We start from the raw sequence: 20,321 nt of genomic DNA, 5'->3' as shown, positions 1-20,321 counted from the left end.
GCTGAGCATTAGATCTTGTTTGGTAACAAATTTCTAACTTGAAAAACAAAAAAATAATGAAAAAATAGAAGCCACATTGGAAAATAGGAAGTAGTTGCTTAGCATAACCCCTTTAGTGAGCCCATCCAAAGAAGGGTTTGAATATCTAAAATCTCTCGAATAAATAAACAAAAATCAAAAAGGGCCAAAGTCGAGAACTTCCAAGTAATAATGAAAGATGATATGCTAGAAAAAAAATCTCCAAAATTTAGAAGGAAGATGCCACATAAATTATTGATTGGAGTTTGTGACAAGGAGGTTAAATAATAGATTATTTGGTCGCAATTGTTTGAGGCAATGTGATATTTTCTCATCCAGAGCCTCGACCAAAAACAATTTTTATTCCGATGATTTGATTAAGCCTCTAATTTCAACCCCAGCTCCTCGTATGGGGCCTCTAAAAACTCAGTTGACTCCATAGATCCATTTCTCTGCATTGCTACTGTAATTAACCAACTCCTCTGGTTTAAACCATAAGTTAATTTCATCCTTTGCAGTCTCTGGGCCATCGCTCCCATGGATGATATTTCTACATGGCAAAACAATAACCAAGGACTGATTAGAGAACACAAAACCATCAAAGCAAGCAAACATTGCAAAGAACTTGAACAGTATGTTTAGCTCCAAGAAAGTACTGAACCAAGAAAATACCAAGGAAAGAAAAAAATATTAAGAAAAATAATTTTATAATATTTGGTTTTATTATTAAAAAAATCAGAAATAAATCAAATATAATTAACTTAGAAATTTATACAATTTTTTTAATATAGGTAAAAGAGTTCTAAATTAATAGGTGTCAAAGAAGGACACACAAAGTACATAGAGAGTATACAAATGCCCTTGGAAGCAAAAAATGAAAAATGAAAAACCAAAAACAAAAAGAGAAAAGAAAAAGACACCCTCCTAAAAAGAAAGAGAGAAAAAAAAGGAACCCTCCCCTTACCGGTGGCCTGACCAATAATAAAATCAATCATGGACAAGGACCAACCCCATACCCCCTTTGGTACACTCTAAAAAGTTAATACAAAAAAAGGAAAAAAGAACTTAAGCTCTTAATCTACTAACTCAATATTTTCAAAAAGCCCTTCTATTTTCTATTATACTATTCTAAATTATTTAATATTTAAGTAGAAGATTTAAATTGAATTAAATGAGTTTCAAGTAGCATTTACATTTTTTTTTCTTCTACTTTTTGCTCTATTTTCTTTCCCTCACATTTTTGGGAACCCAACATCTGAAAATAGGGGGAAGCAATGAGCAAGGATAAAAGCTTATCAGGATGTGAAGTGTACCTTCCTACAACAACAGCTAGGTCACCTCTGATAGTTCCTGGCTCAGATTTCTGTGGATCCGTTGCTCCAATTAGTTTTCGGCCATATTTTATCACACCCTCGCCTTCCCAGACCTGTAGGAGTCAAAGTATAAGTAAGTCACAAATTGATGTGAAACAAGGAGACGAGAGTTTGAGTTCTTCTAACCATTGCAACAACAGGGCCAGAGCTGAGGAAGTCGCACAGACCATTGAAGAAAGGTCTTTCCTTGAGATCATGATAATGCTTCTGGGCAAAGTCCTTTGAGGGAACCACTATTTTAATAGCCACGAGTTTAAATCCCTTTCGCTCAAACCGTGATAAGATTTCTGCAATCTAAGAATGCATAGAAACAAACAATATCAGAAGATTAACCACCTTAATATCAAGGAAATAAGAAAAAAATCATGATTCTTTGATAAATTTGAGCAATCTATGTTCAACAAGCTGCCAGCCATGGTGGATGCTCAAGGATAAGAAGCACAAGTCTGGTTGTTATCTTACCAGCCCTCTCTGGACTCCATCAGGCTTGATTGCAATGAAAGTGCGCTCCATCTGAAAGAAGAACAAAAGATGCATAAATTGTTACCAAATGAACAAAAGGAAACCAAGAAAGACAATGTGGACATTGAGATGAAATGTAGAATCAAAATGAAAAGAGTACCTCTGTTGCATGCAACTCCTGCTCCTGCATCATGTAGGCTACAATCATAAAAGAAAAGTTATCAAGGAGAAGTGAGAATTCAGAGATAGAAGGCAAAATTCAGTGCCATACAATCATTCAGTTAAAAAATATCATAAAGATACTCTCCTCATCTTAAGTTATTTTTCTAGTCTATAGATTAAATATAAGACATTTGATTGTTCCTATGAACAACTAAGAAAATCTGCAAATGTTTGAACAAAAATTTATTTGTGAAATAGCTAATAGTAGAGGGAAGTCAGAGATCGAGGATACAAATACACAAATACTGTTAAGGATCAGTATGTTACTTGATAATTGCAAAAAATATGATGGCAGCTGACAGATGCCTACATTTTGGAAATAATTCAGACATAATGTTGGGGAAATTTGGGAAAGAATTCAAGTCTACAATAAACCTCCAAACCTATAATTTCATCCCAGCACCATGACTAGGCATGGTATCATTGCTGTAGAAGAGGTCCTGGATGCCACAATGCTTTCAACAAAGGACAAGGCCCCTCTCCACTCTCATTCCAATTCATGATCACATACCCAAGCCCAGACCTTTCACATTTTCCCACCTTGGAGAAATTTAATTATTTGGATACAACTTGTGAAGTGACTAGTAGAGAAAATAACCAGTTAAAACACATTTCATATAAACAAATATTCAAACCTAACAAACCTGCATTTTAAGAAAATTCCCAACCCATCTTGTGAAGCTAATTGTAAAGAAATCAAGCAGGTTTATGGATTACAAAAATTAAACCCATTTCCTACTTCATGCATTAAGCAAAGTCACATAAAAACAAAATAAAAATAAAAATAAAAATGAGGAATTTAAACTTACTATAGCAAGGTAAACTAGAAGAAACCTAGCTTGTTATTCCAAATAATTCTTTACCCAACTCCCAGAATAAGCGCTGGAATCTCTAGCAGTCAATATGCAAATATATAACAAACTTGCAAACAGTTTCAGAACAAAAACAAATCTTAAAAGGGAAATTATCTGGTTTTATTATTACTAAGACAAATGAGCATACACATGCGAAGATATGAACTTAATCTTCTCATTCAGATGGAGAAAAACTTGTGTTCTTGTTGTAATTTCATCTGTAAAGGCATATTGCCAGAGAGTCAAATTGGAAAATACATACAACATCCCAGTAGAAAAAGCTAGGAAGGGAAAAGTAGAAAGTAGAATTTTGCGTTACGCACCTGCTGCAGGAAGGGCAAGGACACTTGAAAGCCATCCCCTGTATGCATTTCCCGAACCAGCATTCCCAAATGATGATAGAAATGGTTTTCCTCTAGATGAAAGTGCTGCCACTGCTGCTACAGCTCGCCCTTCTGCAATTCACAAACCAATACAATTAAAACAAAAATGAACAAAAAGTAAATAACATCAAATCAATGTCAATCTTTCAACCACATTACAGAATCAGAAAACAAAAGTTCCGCTGGTCCCGATTCCGTAAAATTGTTCAGAGGGAAAAAAAGGAATTCCTCTCTTTGAAAAAAGGAGAACGTCTTACAATCCGAAATTTTTATTGGCTCAACAATTGTTATAGAAATATTCTCCATCAAAACAAACAGATTCGCAGCATGATCTCAAGATCTACGACCGAGCTCCAACGTTGACTAAACATTCCAGTCAACAGTGCATCGAGAAAACTAGGCTCCCTTTGGATCATGGAAAGTGCTAAAGTAGTAATTTATAGCAAAAGAAAATCATATATAATAAAACTTATTTAGAGATTTATACACTTTCAAATTATGTATAGAAGGGAAAAAGGAGAAATAAAGTAAGAGAAGGACGTAACAAAAACAGTGTAAACGTATGATTTATTTTCCTCACTTTTCCTTCCCGCACATTTTCCTACAAACTTTCCGTCGTCCAAACGCACCCCAATTATCACGTAAATTAAAACGTAGACAGTCAATAAGAGTGAGAAAATGAGCAAAACTGCGAACTCACCAGCCAAGAGATTCGAGCTCTTCGAAGCCGAAAGCAGAGACCTAGCAGCCCTGGAAGCCGACCTGCAGATCTGAGAGCTCATCTCCGGTAGCTGAAACTGTCTCTCGGGAAACAAACAGAAAGCGGAGGAAGGGAAGCTACGAGTGTTGTGGTCTGAGGAAGAGTGATAAGAAGTATATGATATATGTTATCTTCATGAGATTGGTGAAAAGGTTAGCAAGCGAGATTTTTGAGATGGTCAAACCCTAACCAAGCAAGCACGATCTCGTCCGTCAAACAACCTAACGGTTTTGATCGAACCCATCCCGTCAAGAGATCACCAGTAAAATCAGATAACCTCTCTGATATTGACACGTGTTCTGTTCACGTTAAATAGTAGGCCATCGATGCTTTCATTATTCTACACTTTTCCCTTCTATGATTTTAATTAATTATTAAAAAGGAAGATTTATATTGGAAGATGATGAGTCACGAGTCTAATGACAAACGAGTCAAATCAACGATCCTATTTGATTGCTGAATGGTAAGTCTGTTGGGAGACATTTGGCAATTTTTTTTGTCATTCCCCCTTTCTCATATGTTTCACTGAAGATTTTAAGTTTCTTATTTCCTTTAAGACATTTTTCAGGATCCAAACATAATTGGGACACGCCTAAATGAGGGAAAAATTAAGAAAAAAAAGTTGAAAAAAAGTTAGCGTGCTTCTTGAGCTAACCTTCTGAGATGGGCCGCTAAAATTTCTCCAACGTTACCTTCAATCCTTTTAAAATGGCCATTTGCCTATTTCTAATAGGGGGAAGGCATCAACTTTTCTTTTTATCTTTTTGCTAATAAAGGGGAGTGAATAGGGAAAGGCTTGGAGCACTTGTTCATTACTTGATAGAGACTTGAGCATATGTTCTCACTTTTGCTAGGATATCTTTCTTGTTGGTTAGATCACTCTACCTTGTGAAGTCCCCCGACGTGAAAAAACATGATGGGGTTCATCCCCAAAAGAAAAATTCATATGCTTTTTTGACATGTAACCTCCTAACTATCTGTATTTGTGGAATTTTGGCTCAAACTGGTCTTCTTTTCTAATAAATGGTAACCCATGGGCATCTTGTAGAACCAAGGCTCAAACTTCTTCTACTCAGCTGCTTGTTGAACTTTTAAAAAAGGTGTGTTTGGATGTTTGTCTAATCAAACCCCTCCGATAAGGCGATAACTAAGTTAGTTTTGGGGAATTTTTAATCGAGTTTTTGTATGAGTTAAAATGCATACATTTTCTTAATGTGTTTTCATAGTGGGTGGTCTATAACGTCGCTTGTGTCTCTACGATTATCATTTACTATAATTTTAATGTGTAACGCTTAATTATTGGTTGTCAATAATGATCAATTATTTGTATGCTACAACGATTGTCTGCCTTGCACCAAATGGGTTATGATTGCATTTATGATATTAGTGATTAGGTGTGTATTATTTAGTTAATGAGTTATGGGCAGGTACTATGTTGGATGGATGATCCATTCAGGTGAGACTATTTGGCTGGATGCCAGCTTCTAGTGCCCACAAGATACAATTTCTAAATTTACATCAAAATTCTATTTTCAAAATGCTATTTCTAGCAAATTTAAACAATATATATAAAAGATAAGGTATATAATAATAATTGAGCATTTTGAATATTTGCTTCAAAAGTGACATTTTAATGACTATGCGTCATTTAAGCCCAAATTCCTTTTTGTATGTGGAAAATGGTTTTTGCCCATTAACCAAAGAAAACAATCTCAAAATAAAATTAAACTAAATGGAGATGGAGGTTTAAAGTTGCTTAATTTAGGGGTATTAACTTGAATTGATCAATCGTGTTCATGTCATGTCAATTTACTCGACAAAGTAAGTTAATCCAAATATGACATGAAAAATAATCGAGCTAGAAAATATAAATCAAAATATGATTTAATTATTCAAGACGCAATACACCACTTAACCAAATTAATGATAAGGTCAAGTTAAGCATTTTTCAAATGGATATAATTAATCTTCCAACTTGAAATATTTCTAACTCAATTAATCTATTTATAAATTTTAAATGAATCAAAATATGAGTAAGATAACTCACAATCATAAGCAAATTAATAAACACAATCACTAAATAGAGTGATTTGAATCAAATTCATGTTCTACAAATAAACCAAAATAATACTTATTTATTAAACAAATTATCTTCGAGTTTGATCCATATTTGATTATAATCGATTCGAACATGTGAAAAATATGTTGAATTTAAATTAATTTAAATTTACAAATCGTATCTAAACTAAAAGTCTATTTAGTAATGAATCTATAAAACACTTTTAATATTTTTAATACTTAAAAATTTTCATCATTTAAGTGTTAAAAATATTAGACACGCTTTATAGAATAACTCCCGAACGCACTCTAAACCACTTATTTACAAAAGAAATTTCAGAAGTTGAAGTTAGAATTTAAAATTAAAACCGTTTAGGAGATAGTTTTTTAACTTTTATGTTTAGAAATTAGAAGTGAAAAAAGGGGAAAACAAATACCGTTACAATGCAGTTCAATTGTTTGCTTGCCAACTGTATTTTGAAATTGCATCTATCTGAGTTCAGATGCTGGATGAATAGTAACATATTATATACCAACTGACAATCTGAGATATAACGTAAAATAGGAACCAACTGGGATGATAAATATCAAGTTTAGAGCTCTGCCCTCTTTTTCCAAACAGGAGAACACAAAAGATTCTCAAGACTCAGAACCTCAGCAGTCACATTTAAAACTGGTTCCCTCCACTACCGAAAGTCTCTCTCGTGGCTGGAACTCTAGAGACCACCGAAAAGGTCATGTTCAGCTTCCAGCAATGGCTGGGACGGCTGCTGGCTTTGCATCCTCTGCTTTCTCATGTTCTTTGTTAAGCATCTGAAAACAAAATTTGAGTGTGTAAAAATGATCTAAAAAAATAAAAATAAAAAAGCATCAAAACATATATTACATAACGGGGAAAATACCAAACTACAAAACCATGACAAAATAATATGAAAACTTTAGGATTATGTTTGGTTCTCGGAAAGTATTAAGAAAAGAAGAAAAAATGCCAAGACTATGTTTGGTCACAGAAAGTATTAAAGAAAGAAAAAGAAAATATCAAGGAAAATGACTTTCTCATATTTGAGATTCCCATAAAAAATTAAATATAATTAAAATTACTTAAAAACTTGTACATTTTCAAATTGTTTAATATTTATATAAAAAAGTTAAAATAAGTAAAATGACTTTAAAGTAATATATAAAAACAATTTATTCACTTTTAAGTTTATATTTTATTTTTCTTCTAGTTTTCCTCCCTATTTTTTTATTTTTTTTTTGGCATTTTCCTTCAAATTTTTTGAGAACCAAACATAAAACGCCCACAGTTACAACTTGAGGCAATGTGTTCCATAAATTCAATGGCAAGTTCATGCAAAATGGATTAAGTGTCAGCTATTGTATGAAATGATAATATCCCTAACAAATTTCAAGTTTGACCATCACATCATTCGGGTGTTCATGGTAGTAAGGTGGTATTAACCTCACATTTTTCCTTCCAAAATGCTAGTGACTAAGCCTAAGAAACAACTTAGGTATTGGAACCGACATCATAAATTCTGATAACATTGATTTAGATATCCAACTTAAAGTCAGATAACTACAGGCCAATATGCCACTCAAGCATGAAAATACTTCTTTGTTCAAGGAGGGTATATTACCTTGTTATTGATCAAGTTGTGGAGCGCTATAACGCTTCGGGTGAGAGATGAAAGATAAATAACCAACATCATATCATTTGTTTTCACTGCAGAGAAACGGGCACATATAGATCAGAGAACTGAAAGGTTAGCCAACATGCTCAAGATACAGAAGGCAGAATATACTATCTTTGGCCTACCTGCAAAAGCCTTGATTAACTCGGCTACATTGAGATTTGGAAGCAAGTTGAATACATCCTACAATTTTGAAGAAAATGAAAACATTGGATAGAAGAACATGAAAGGACAAGGTAGGAAGAAAAAACACAAGCACATGTAAGAAGCAATATACAATTACCATTGTCCAAGACTAATCACAACCTTTAGTTTATTATGGTATTGATTTACATAAACAAAGCATTTTCTTAAGAAATTGTGTAAAATTATCATTGAACACATTCGAAGCGTAACATTTTCTTTTTTTGGTGACAAGAAACTATACTTTGCATTAAGTAATAGAAAGATTTACACATACACACGCACACAGAGGAGAGCCCATGTGTCATATAGAAAAAAAAAAAGAAACTAGGCTTGTATTACTTGTGCTTGTATACAAGGGAAGAGAGAGAAAGAGAGAGAAAAGGAGATCTCCTCACAAAACCACATCAGGGATTCCCAACCAAATGCAATGGAAAAGTAAGCTTTCTACTTTGCCAATATGGACTTCCAAGAAAAACAAAAATTGCCCAAAACTCACCCAGATCCAAAATCCTCATCCCTCCTAGACCCTCTTCAACCATGAGCCACACAAGAAAGGAGTGTCATTGAATGATCTCTCCACCATAAGATTAGAGGTACTCCATCATACTTGTACTCAAGTTGTCTAAGATGGAAACCTCTAAACAAAGTGAGCTGCTCCAAGAGTTAGTTCAAAATCTACATCTAATATACATGCTAGCTGCTGAGTCTAACACAACCTAAAAAGAAAAATGCAAAAATGCAAAAAAAAACAAAAGGATATGGAAACATGGTGGTGTAATTTGACATGATAAAAAAGAAAACATGGTACATAGGTTTATCATTGTTTTACACCTTATGGAAACACATAATAAACTAAAATACATCTTCCTCTATAATTTACACAAAAAAAAAAAAAGAACTCCCAAAAAAATGGAAAAGAAAAAGCAGTGTAGCTTTTCTTTGATATCCTCATTTACTTAAAAGTATCGAGGACACCTTCCAATCCACCCTTCCACACAAATAAATCACTAGGCCTTTGTTTAAAAAAAAAAAACTAAAAATAATGAAAAGAAATATGAGACCACACATAATCTCTTCCAGAAAGAGTACAATCTATGTAGAACTGTAGGAGCAAGGGATCCTATTTAGACCAATTGGAGAGGATGTTAATGCTTAGGAAATGCTTCTAAATTACCAATGCAGTATTGTGAGCTTTCAATCAAAAAGGAGAAAAAAAAATTAAATTAAACACTCAATTTGTGCTTCTAAACTCCCTCTTTCCCAAAACCCAAACTACACAAACCACCCCCAGGAAGGGAGGGAAAAGGAAAAAACAGCCCAATTGCTTCCAGAAAAATATACACTCACATGCAAAGGCGAAAGGGAAGCATACACAACATAAGTGGCAGGCATATACCATACTGAGAAAGCAAGATACATGATCAAGGGAGCTCTAAAGCAGAAAACTAGGGGCATCAGAAGGGACACAAATGTGCAAAAGAAAATGAAGCAAACTCTACCTGTAGATGGTAAAGAATCTCATGATTTAGGGGAAGCTTCTCATCAACCACAACATCAAGATAACCACGTATTTCTCGTAGTCGTGCATCCAAACCCTTCAAGGCTGCTAGTTTTCCAGTGACCTGTATGGGACAAAAGAGAAATAGTGATCGTTGCTTCCCTTTTCTTCATATAGTTGTGACACTCATGAAACAAGCTTCAACTTTCAGCTATTTCTATTATCAATAAAAAATTGTCAACAAATTAAAATAAGAAACTTCAAACAGACAGGACCTCAGTTGCAAGAGTGCTAATGGTTGTATCCTTCACATCCCTTAGCAAGTGCTCCACTCCTATTGGCAGGTGATGTAGGAAGTTTATCATTAAAGATTCAAAGTTAAACAATCCATATATAAATTCAATTGTGTCTTTGAGTTCAGAATAGGAAAAGGGAAAGGAACACTTCTAAGAGGAAAATAAGTAGTTTTTCAGCTTGACATACCAATTTCCTCAACTTCATGAGCAGCAATTTCAGAAGGTATGTGGACAAAAACTTTCTGGCTTTTCTGAGTGGCATTCTGTAACCATAAGCAAGCATTAGAGTAAACCACTAAGTAATATCAGTGGAGCTTCTTAAACAGTAAACTGGCCATATTCAAGCTTGGTATGATGTAACTGATCAATCATGCACCAGCTAAATGAAAAAACATTATGATATTCTTAGTTGTACCTCTTTCACCTCCTCAACAGCATAGTAAGCCTTCGTGGGAATTCCTAGCTCTTTTGGTTGGACATCAATTATGACCAAAACAGGATTGGGGACATACCTGCAATATTACGGAGAACAGACCAATCATACAGACCAGAAGAAAGGGAAACCAATTCATTAGACCAAAGCATTAAAAATGCCAGTATTTAATTGATCTGAGTTCATGCAATCGTTTATTCAATTTTATCTTTTTTACAGATGATTATTTATTCATTAACTTATAAATCCCAATAATGCTTCTCAAGAAGAAGATATAGTTTCACTAACACATAAATTGAAACAATGTTTCTCTAGAATAAGATGAAGCTTCACAAACATATCAGTTGAAAAACAGTTTTTTCCAGAATAAGATTAAGTTTCATTAACACATCATTTATAAGAATAAAAATTAATGAGCTCACTCATGGAATAGTCTGTGAATATCTAGATCATTCTCCCGCAGTTTTGGTCCTGTGCTATACCAACCAACAACATGCTCCTTGGCTGAAACAATTATTGTAAATTCCCATAAAACATTGTCCATAAAAATTGTAAAAGATACCTCATCACTTACAACCAATAATACCATTTATTCTCTTGAACATGGAAAACATTGATTCGTGGTAGTTGTGGTCAAGAAAACATATACTTGGGTCCTTGTCATCTTCTTCAAAGGGCACTGCAAACACAGCACTCTACCATTTAGCAAAAGCCATAAGAATTGACAATTTTTTTTGTCCCCTCTTAACAATGCCAGTATTATAAACCCTAATCTGTTTGATACTCAAGAAACCCAAAGAATAGAAAGGAAAATCATAAATATACCTTTCTGTGGCTGTGGTTCCAAATTAAAAATAAAATAAGAAAATCATGAAATGAAGACAAACAAGTATATAATGCACTCAACAATTCTCTGCTACATAATAAAAATCTCCACTTCTTTTATTTTCATACATTTTCTGAGCAACCAAAGGGATTATACAATGTCAGATCTAAACAGAATAAATAAGGGCAGCTGAAGATTTAGGATTATACCTGCATAACTGTTAGTCACATCAACAGTTCCTTTGAAAGAACTACCAAGTAGAACTCCAATGACTCGTTTATGAGTGTCTTTAGCAACTCGATTGTAGTTGTCAACAATGCTCAGAAGCACCAGAGGATGGACTATTACCTTCTCAATCGGCCTTGATGATATCTGTTGTGTCTTGATCACGTCCATCAGTGTTCTGAATTAACAGTGGAGATTTGTTGACGCCCAATTCTTATGTCTCTCTTTCTTCTCCTCCTCTTTCAAAAGCTCTCATGCTTTTCACCAAGACCAACACCAAATTAACAAACGCATAGCAGTGTACAAAAGAATGTAATGTAGTGGAATAGGAAATTTGCACATACTGACTAGAACTATCAAGCAACTCAGCAGAGCACTGGAACTATTATTTGCAAGAAGGAAAAAACTGAGCACAAAATGATTTTGTTTAAAGAGCCTCTTATCTGAGAATTGAAGCAAAATTGCTAGCCAAAAAAAGAAGAAATCTCTGAAAGAACCTTCTTCTACAAATTTATAGCCAGAGTAGTGACATACATGGTTTGATATTAACAGTAAATTCAACAACCCTTTCACGTCTCAAAATTGGATTCTCGAGGGCTATTAGAATTATGCCACAACCAAACAGCATTCTCAAGAAAATATTGAGAGCAAACAAAATAATCGAATTCAAAGGCCACTAAACACTAAATGGGAAAACCAATTCCACATAAAAACATGCAAAATGAATTTTACAAAATAACTATCATGATCAAACCGTTCTAAACACAAATATTTTTCTCTCCTCTCTCTCTTTTTTCCTCAACATATTTCTACTTCAATTTCCTTAGCACGCGTAAAGCAAACAAAATTAGCCAGAGATTTTAGACAAAATCAACTCAGATGCACTTTCTTAGAAACAAAAACGAAAGCAAAAGCAAAACATTCCAGATCCAGAAAAGAACTCACCGCTTCACGGAAAAAATGGATAGAAACCGATACGAGAAAGCGAATGGAGAAGAGACCTTCGAACAAGCTAGGGTTAGGTTTTCGAACACGCGCGTTTAAAGGAAGACGCAAAAAAGAACTTTCAGCATTGTACTTGGGGCTTCGAGTCCGACGTCGATAACAGAGGAAGTTGCCGACAACGGTACAGAAAATTAAATTTATAAAACAACCTAAAATTCACATACAAAGAATAGAAATTACTTAAAACTTTATAAAATTTTATTTTCATATTAGAGTTAAATTAAAAACAAAAAATTATACACAAAAAGTTAAACTTGACATTTCTTTAAATTTCACTTTTACTTATTCTTCACTACTTCTCCTCTTTTATGGTGTATATAAAATGAATTAAATAGAAAAAATCAAATATTTTTATTTTTTTTATTAAATTAAGAAAACGACATACCACTTAAATTTTTTTAATTTAAAAAAAAATATGATTAACATGAAAAAAATAAAATAAATATTTAAAATTAGTTGAAAATTTATATTTTTTTCAAAATTATTTAACCATTTTTCTATTTTTTTTTCTCCTTATTTTCGTTTTATGGTAAAAGATTTCCATAATAACCTTTTATTGGAACTAAAAACTTTTTCTTTAAAGTGAAACTAAGAAATAATTTTAAAAGAGTTGTTAATTCAAAATATTATTAACCATGACTTGTGAAGCAATTTTGAATCAAGAACAATATTTTTCTTATTTTGGTATTGAAATGATTTTAAAGTAGAATATGTTTTTTTTTTTATTTATTATAATTGCTCGCATGCTAAAATAAGCAATTTTTTATTTTTTAAAAACCAAATGATATTAAAGTTTTATTTAATAATCGTTTTCCAAAACAATTTTTTGTTTTACAAAATAAAAAACATGACAATATTTCTTATTTCATAATGAATGTTTTAAAAAATAATTGTACAAATATAAAGAATGACTAAAAATAAAAACACAACATATAAAAGTTATTTTTAAAAAAGCAAATCTAAAACCCTTCAAAAAAATTTGACAGAAATCATGTTTGGATACCTTTAAAAAAAATTGATGGTTAGCATACTTGTTTTTAAGCCATATTCAATTTCTAAAAGCCAGTTTTTTTTTTTTTTTAAAAAAAAAAAAGAGTTTACAAAAGTTAAAAAATATTATTTTAATTTTTTTTTAATATTTAATGAAAATTTTACAACATGAATATTATTATCCTTTAAAAATTGTAACTTTCGCTGCGGATAAAGCTAAAATCAGAAAGCATTCGAATTAAGTCGTTCGTCGCACTGTAAAAGGTCTGATAACGATTGTAACACGGAAAATCAGAAAGGCAAGATTTATTGCTATTCAATTACAATGCTGCCAGGTTATGTACAGAAACAAAATGAACAAATAGTCTATCAGATTTAATGTGGGGCTAAATGCAAGGTTCAGTTCTTGACCTTCAAGGCTATGTACAGCTTGCTGGTAAGTATAGATAATGTTACATGCTACTTAAATTATTGAGGGGCTATGTTCTCGGGTTCGGGTTTGGGTTCGGGTTCGATTTTGCAGTCGAGTCTTAATGCCGTCAGCCAAGAGTCCACCTGAGAAAAGAAGAAATCAGGACTTTTACCATCAATCACAAAACCTAAGAAGCCAATGAACAGAAATACAAAATGAAGAGGAATTGTTATTGAGTGGATGTTTCTTTTTTGTATTGTCTCAGGCTACAACACAACTATTTCAAGAGCTTCAGGCTGCTTGCAAACTCTTATTAAAAACACTTTCCTTTTTTGTAGTTGAAAACAGGATACGGTTTTCCAACTTAAAAAACAAGCTTGAGAGGTTTTGAATTAAAAGCAATTTTTTGAAAATTTTGTTATAGAAAAAAGAGGGTTTTTCAGAACAAAGTTGAAGTGCTAGTGTTCCAAGAAACAATTGAAAACATATAAAACAATTTTTATATTTGAGTTTATAAATAGAATTTTATCCTTGAAAATAACCTATGATAGCTTTGAAGGATTGTTTTGAAAACTATAGGTATTTTTTATAACCTTTTTGAAAACAATTCTCAAATGTAAAAAACAGTTTTCTCAACTTCTTTTTCCTTAAAGTTACTAAGAGTGTGTTTAGTAGTGATTCAAAGAAACGTTTTTAACTTTTTTAACACTTAAATGATAAATATTTTCAAATGTTAAAAATGTTAGAAACACTTTCTATAATCACTACCAAACAGACTCTAATACTATATAGTTAATACTATATAGTTATGTACAATACAAAAGTTAACAAAGTGTTTTTAATCTTTTCAATTGTTGGTCAGAATACTTTACAAAAAACAACTAGAAACACCTCAAATTATTATAAAAAATAACCTGTTTTTAGAAAAAAATTCTCAAAAAATGTTTTATAAGGAAAGTTTGTTCAACGTTCAAAAACAATTTTCAAGAACAGTTACCAAATAATCCCTAATTTTTTAGAATTGTTTTACAAAATGTTAGCAAATAGGTCCTCTCAGATTCCATATAAAAGATTTTGAAATAATTTCTCAAGGTCATAGAAACCAACTCCCAAATAAGTTTTATGGATTCTGGTAATGGTTTAGAGTACATTTGGTAGTGATTCTAAGAAGTGTTTCCAACATTTGTAATACTTGAAAATTTTTATTTTTCAAGTATTAAAAATGATAGAAACACTTCCTATAATTATTGTCAAACACAATCTTAATCTACTAGAATGGTTTACAGAATAGATGAAACCAAAGGCTCAATTTTGTACTGTCATGGTACGAATCAAATGGCAACAAAACAAAAATGAAGGGCTTGTGCATTGTCAGACACGTGTAGCCTAATTAGATAACATTCAAACTCAAACCCCCAGTTATTATTCAGCATGAAAAGGCCAAAGGTTATAAATATAGAATGTAAAATTATCAGTCAGCTTAGCTGTTGCAGGAGGCAGTCACCCGGATTTGGTTCAAGTCCCTACCAAAGCTCAATCACCTTCTTCACCCGTTCGCTTACTAAGAAACTATAAGGACTCGTTTGGCAACATTTGTGAAAACTGTATTTAAAAAACATTTTTTAAGAACAAGTCTGAAAAACAGTTCTTAATTGTTTTTAGTAACAGAATTCTTTTCAGGGGCTCAAATATAAAAAATAATTTTCTCGGCTTATTTTCCATGAAAGGTACTATATACTTATGTACAATGCAAAACTTCCAAGAATATGCTCAATTTTTTCAGTTGTTGTTCAAAAAGTTCTACGAAAAAATGCTAAAAATACCTCTAATTTGTTCCATGAAAAATCCATTTTTAGAGCAAATTCTAAAAAAAAAAACCATTTTCTAACAAAAGTCAACCAAACAAAAAACTATTTTTAAGAACCATTTCCAAACAGGTCCACATTTAATGTGTCCAAACGGGTCCTCACTTTCAGAATAAACACTCTAAAGCCATGCTGTGCATTTTAATGTGTGAACTATATTTTGAAAAATTTATGTTGCCAGCTATGGATTTTGAGATTCAAGGGAGGACAGAACCATTTATAGAAGGTTTTCTAGAGGACTTTGAGTAAACATCAAATTATAGGACATACCTGTACTTTTGAAACACTTGAGCACTCATATCGCAATCCATGAGAAGTTAAGATATAAAAGCAATATCGAATCTCCTTGTCTTCTCGTGTCAAGTTTGGCAGAGGACCGACTTCAGTAACATCAGAAAGTAGGGTAGAGTCCTGAGGACTCAAATCTGCATGACATTCTTTGAGTTCATCAGCAAGCAACTTTGTAACGATTTTATACAGTTTTGTATTAGCATGTCCTTAATCCTTATGTAACAGGAAGGCTGAGTGTGGACAGAGTATCATAAATTTGATAGACAGATCCCTTTCTGCATGAGGTGCAGACCTCCAAATTGAGATTCTACCTAACGGAAAAGGCCTGGTAAAAGAAGGTCCTTCACCTCCAAATACTGTAAGGCTGCTGACTAATGGACATAATCTAGATTCCAACAATGACAATAAGGATCAAATGTGAGAAGCCTAAAATAAAAAATCTATTACCTGTAGACAGCATATAGAAGAATAAACATGAGCCATGAAGCACAACAAAGCGGGGAAGCCAGTCGTCAACTTCAGTATCATCAATGGGAGGAGGTTCTCCTGGTAAAGCTGCCCACCTCTATAAGAAAAGATACAAGAAAACCATCAATTGGCTAGTAATGCGTGTAAAAGAGTGCATCCAAAAACTAGTACTAAGTGAGAGCAAGAGAGGTAGAGGAGGTCAGTACAGTTCGAATGTACAAGTAGCCAGATAGACGTGCGGACCGCAAAATTTCATCAACATGTTCCAACCTGTGTGGGAAAAGAGAATTTCAGCACTGGCATGCACAAAATGAAATTTGTCATCTGAAAATGCATTCTCATGGTCAATGCACAGTGAAAAATGCACACAAATGCAAGTTCAAAAAATTCCAAAACAGATTTGAGTATAACAGATTTCATGGTCTATACACAAAGTGACCAGGAACCCATTTATAGTCTTTAAATTGGCAGAGGTAAAACAAAATTGAAGAATTTTGTATTAAATACTTTTTCCATTCATTTAGGTTTTCTAAAGAGTTTAGAGTTGGCTTTCCTTGTGGAAAAGCTCAAGGAAATAAAAAATGAAAAATAATTGAGGGGCTAGAAAAGTAGAATTCGCACCCATTCCACATTTCATATGAACATTCTCAACTTATAGAAGGCTTCATGGATGTGACTTTCAAGGCCAAGAAATTTCAACGTTGGATAAGATTTACAAACACTTGAACAGGAATAGACAAATTTGATCAATAAAAAAGAAAAAGAAATAGACCATGTCAAATAAGTAAGACAACATGGTCCTAATGTTAGCATATATCAATGATAATCTTCTGATTTTACTAGTTAACCCAAGCATAACATTATTTTCATATTGCCCTGAGATCTATGACATAATCGAATAAGAAAAACAAGAATGAGAAAATGATACATGCATAAAATGTATAATAGGAGAAACGGTAAATCATAGTATCAAAGTAAAGAATCAAGTCCCCCTTACTGAGCTTTAAAGTGAGCTTCTCTCTCTTCCAAACTAGCAAGTTCTGTTCGAAGAGATTCTAATTCTGCAACAGTTAACTCAACCTGAAAAGCCAAAGTCATTGCGATGGTCAGACAAAATAGGAATTTTCCTGCTTGATAGAAACTATGCAATCAACCTTTTCCTGATCATCACTGCTTGATCCCCATGGCAACCCCCGTAGGCTAAACAAGTTCAACATTGATGCAGCACTTCTCAATTTTCTTCGAGCCCACGAGCGACTATGGGAACTATACTAATGCAGAAGAAAGAAACAAAACAGAAAATCAACCCAAAGTTATGCGGTTCATCTTTTTTTTCTTTTTTTTTTCCCTTGTCCAAGGATAAATACCTAAAAGAGTTATCAGTTCTTGAATGAGAAAAAGATTGATTTTTCTTTTCAACAGACTCTGCAATGGGCATCGAAGCATGAAAATGATCGGGGAAAACCTCTATCTTTCCAAGACCATCATCCATGAAGTTAACTTTCACTTCTAGAAGCAGGTTCAAACCTAAAATCACAATATAATGAAAATGAGAAACTTGTCAATAATTTGTTGAAACACTAATAAGATAAATGTGCATCATACAATAATTAATTTACCAAATCATAGAATCAGTTTTTATAAAAGCTAGATAAATATCTCTCCAAATTTCGATCAGTGTTTAGAAGAAAGGGAATAGAGCAAGAAGCAAGTGAGTTTTATCCTTTACCACAGGCATTAGTAGAAATTAATTTTGTCATGCTAACAACCCTGATTGTCCATCTAACAGGACAGTTCATTCTGTAATGACCATTTTTGGATTGCCAAAGAAAATATACTAGAAGTGCCTAACAAAATACGAAGGAAAAAACCAAAACTGAGAGATGAACACAAAACAACCCTGCCACCTCACCTAGAGCTCAACCAATCAATGAAGTCTAACAATAAAGAGCTATCTCCTATGTACACTCTAACCCACCCACAAAACACATACACGAAGGATTGCTTGATAGCTTGGTCCCGTTTCTCAATATTTTCAAAAGCTCTCATATTTTTTTCTTTTCAAATGGTCCAAAATAAACACAAAGGAGCAGCTTTCCAGTCTTTTTTCCTCTTCTTGATAGAAGATCCATGCCAGCCCAAAAGGGACTCTCTTCCTGTGAAGTGCATCACACATTAGGTCCCAAATAGAGCAAAAAGGAGCTGCCACAACATTCTGTAATGACTATGAAGCATTAAATTTTTCTACAAGACATAAGGCTTTTTTGCAGAGAAGAATGCTATCAGTATTCTGCAAGTATCTTCAGGAAACCCAATAACATGACCTAGTGATATAAAACAAAAACTAATCAGAAACACTTCTAGATGGGAATGAACTTATCCACAAACTGAAACTTTAAAATGGAAAATCTTCTCACCCAAATGGCAGAGAATGTCAATGCAAGGGATTAAACCCGGTAATACTGATGGATTAAGAAATTTGGGGCCAATTGCCAAAAGAAGCAGTTCTTAAATGAGTAACAATGTAGCATGAAGCAGTATCTTACAGAACATCAGTATCAGCTTTCCTTTCTCTTCACCATTTTTCTTGAAAACCAGAATCAAGAAGGGAAAAACCCATCATTCATGAGCAAATACTTTAAATTGAATAATTAAATTTCCATAGTATGGATCAGAACGCAAACTAAAATAAATAAATAAATAAATCCCATGACAAAAATTTAGAACTAGCAAATTCAAAATGCAACAACCCCATGATTCTCTGCGAAAACCCTTAAAAACCCATACGCAACCTCCCAAACAAACAACAAAAAAAGCAACCAAAAACCCAAAACAAAAACCAAAATAAAAAATAAAAAAATCAGTTGATTTAATGAAAGGCCACAAACCCCACAAAAACCCACAAACCAAAATCAGTTATCATCCCAACAAGATTGGAGAAAACAAATTCAGAACCCACAAATCTAGGAAACAAGGTGGATTTCATTCACTACAACTCCTATATAAGAATAAAACTTAGGATAAAAATATCTGAATTGAAGCATCCACAACGAACCTGTAGCGAAGAAACGGATGATAACTCCAACACAACAACTGTAAATAGCAAGGGAGCAAAATCGTACGTGAGAGAGATGGAGATTCAAGGAAGAAAAGCTGAAGGAGTTCCTTGTATTCCCTGAATAGTCTTTGACCCCATGAACACAATGATATGACTGGTTGGTGATGAAGTTTATACTTTTTATTCGCATGGCATCAAAATGACCGTTTTACCCCTCTGGTTATAAACTATGCTTATAAAATTTTCATATTTCTTTATAATATTAATAAAATTATTATTATTATTTCAAATATTCGTAATTTGTATATAATTTATTAAAAAGGCAAAATATTTGATACGATGGCATGAACGTAATTTTTAATAAAATTAAGCATTTTTATATTATATTACTGGAAGCATAATATTATTTTATCGTCAGTTTTATCATGATAATCGGGCTAGGCATCTCAAGGTCTTTTTATAATCTGAGTCCGAAAGTGGTGGGCCTCGTGCCAATTATGAATGCTCTGTTGGGTGTTTTCCTTTTTCATTTTCTAATTTTTAATTTTTAATTTTATTCTATCCTTTATAATCTGCACCACGGTTCTTCAAATATTATGAAATTAAAAATAAAAGAAAATATAAAAATTAAAAATTATATCCAAAATCAATAAACTATTTTTATTAAACTTTTTACAAATATATAAATTTCTAATTAATTTCAATTATATTTTTAAATATTTTTATTTATATAAAAATTTAAAAACTTATTTTTCTTTGATATTTTTTCCCTTCTTTTTTTTATAAAATCAAACGTAACCTTAAAATTTTTTTTAATCAGATGCAAATGCAATTATTTAATGTATAATTTAAAAAAATCGAAAATACTATAAAATATAAATAGTTGAGAAATTAGAGGATTATTTGATGCGGGGTATGTATATAAAAGAATATTTTTTTAATAA

General features: G+C 32.7%; 2 protein-coding genes across 2 annotated transcripts; both read right to left on the bottom strand.

Annotated features, from left to right (window-relative positions):
- Positions 1-246: 246 nt before the first annotated feature.
- On the bottom strand, positions 247-19,575 carry LOC100263310 (uncharacterized). The gene is made up of 15 exons (XM_010661003.3): positions 19,375-19,575; positions 17,687-17,846; positions 17,474-17,585; positions 17,317-17,399; positions 16,526-16,589; positions 16,299-16,416; positions 15,831-15,985; positions 13,787-13,838; positions 4,013-4,078; positions 3,253-3,384; positions 2,014-2,051; positions 1,854-1,904; positions 1,518-1,685; positions 1,332-1,444; positions 247-568 (listed from the first exon to the last, which is right to left on the bottom strand). The coding sequence occupies exons 1-15, from the start codon at positions 19,565-19,567 to the stop codon at positions 445-447; spliced, it is 1,629 nt and encodes a 542-aa protein (XP_010659305.2). The 5' UTR covers positions 19,568-19,575; the 3' UTR covers positions 247-444.
- Positions 6,576-12,450, bottom strand: LOC100258173 (26S proteasome non-ATPase regulatory subunit 7 homolog A). The gene is made up of 11 exons (XM_002269632.5): positions 12,234-12,450; positions 11,273-11,545; positions 10,824-10,916; positions 10,660-10,741; positions 10,220-10,316; positions 9,992-10,067; positions 9,784-9,842; positions 9,510-9,632; positions 7,950-8,007; positions 7,771-7,856; positions 6,576-6,943 (listed from the first exon to the last, which is right to left on the bottom strand). The coding sequence occupies exons 2-11, from the start codon at positions 11,457-11,459 to the stop codon at positions 6,872-6,874; spliced, it is 933 nt and encodes a 310-aa protein (XP_002269668.1). The 5' UTR covers positions 11,460-11,545; positions 12,234-12,450; the 3' UTR covers positions 6,576-6,871.
- Positions 19,576-20,321: the final 746 nt, after the last annotated feature.

Source organism: Vitis vinifera, chromosome 2, assembly GCF_030704535.1.
Source record: "Vitis vinifera cultivar Pinot Noir 40024 chromosome 2, ASM3070453v1".
Lineage (NCBI taxonomy): Eukaryota > Viridiplantae > Streptophyta > Magnoliopsida > Vitales > Vitaceae > Vitis > Vitis vinifera.
The sequence above is the reverse complement of the archived record's forward strand: the minus strand, read 5'-3'. Positions and strand labels throughout refer to the sequence as shown.

Bases quoted from the DNA above. Each gene is read 5' to 3' on its own strand.
- LOC100258173 (XM_002269632.5), bottom strand. From the start codon at position 11,459: ATGGACGTGATCAAGACACAACAGATATCATCAAGGCCGATTGAGAAG. The intron at 10,317-10,659 runs GTGAGCTCATTA...GTAATATTGCAG, and splicing joins ATTCACAGACTATTCCATGA to GTATGTCCCCAATCCTGTTT. The intron at 9,633-9,783 runs GTCCTGTCTGTT...TGTCCCATACAG, and splicing joins TTAGCACTCTTGCAACTGAG to GTCACTGGAAAACTAGCAGC.
- LOC100263310 (XM_010661003.3), bottom strand. From the start codon at position 19,567: ATGCGAATAAAAAGTATAAACTTCATCACCAACCAGTCATATCATTGT. The intron at 15,986-16,298 runs GTAATAGATTTT...AATGTCATGCAG, and splicing joins CTTCTATATGCTGTCTACAG to ATTTGAGTCCTCAGGACTCT. The intron at 1,905-2,013 runs GTACTCTTTTCA...TTCTTCTTTCAG, and splicing joins AGGAGTTGCATGCAACAGAG to ATGGAGCGCACTTTCATTGC.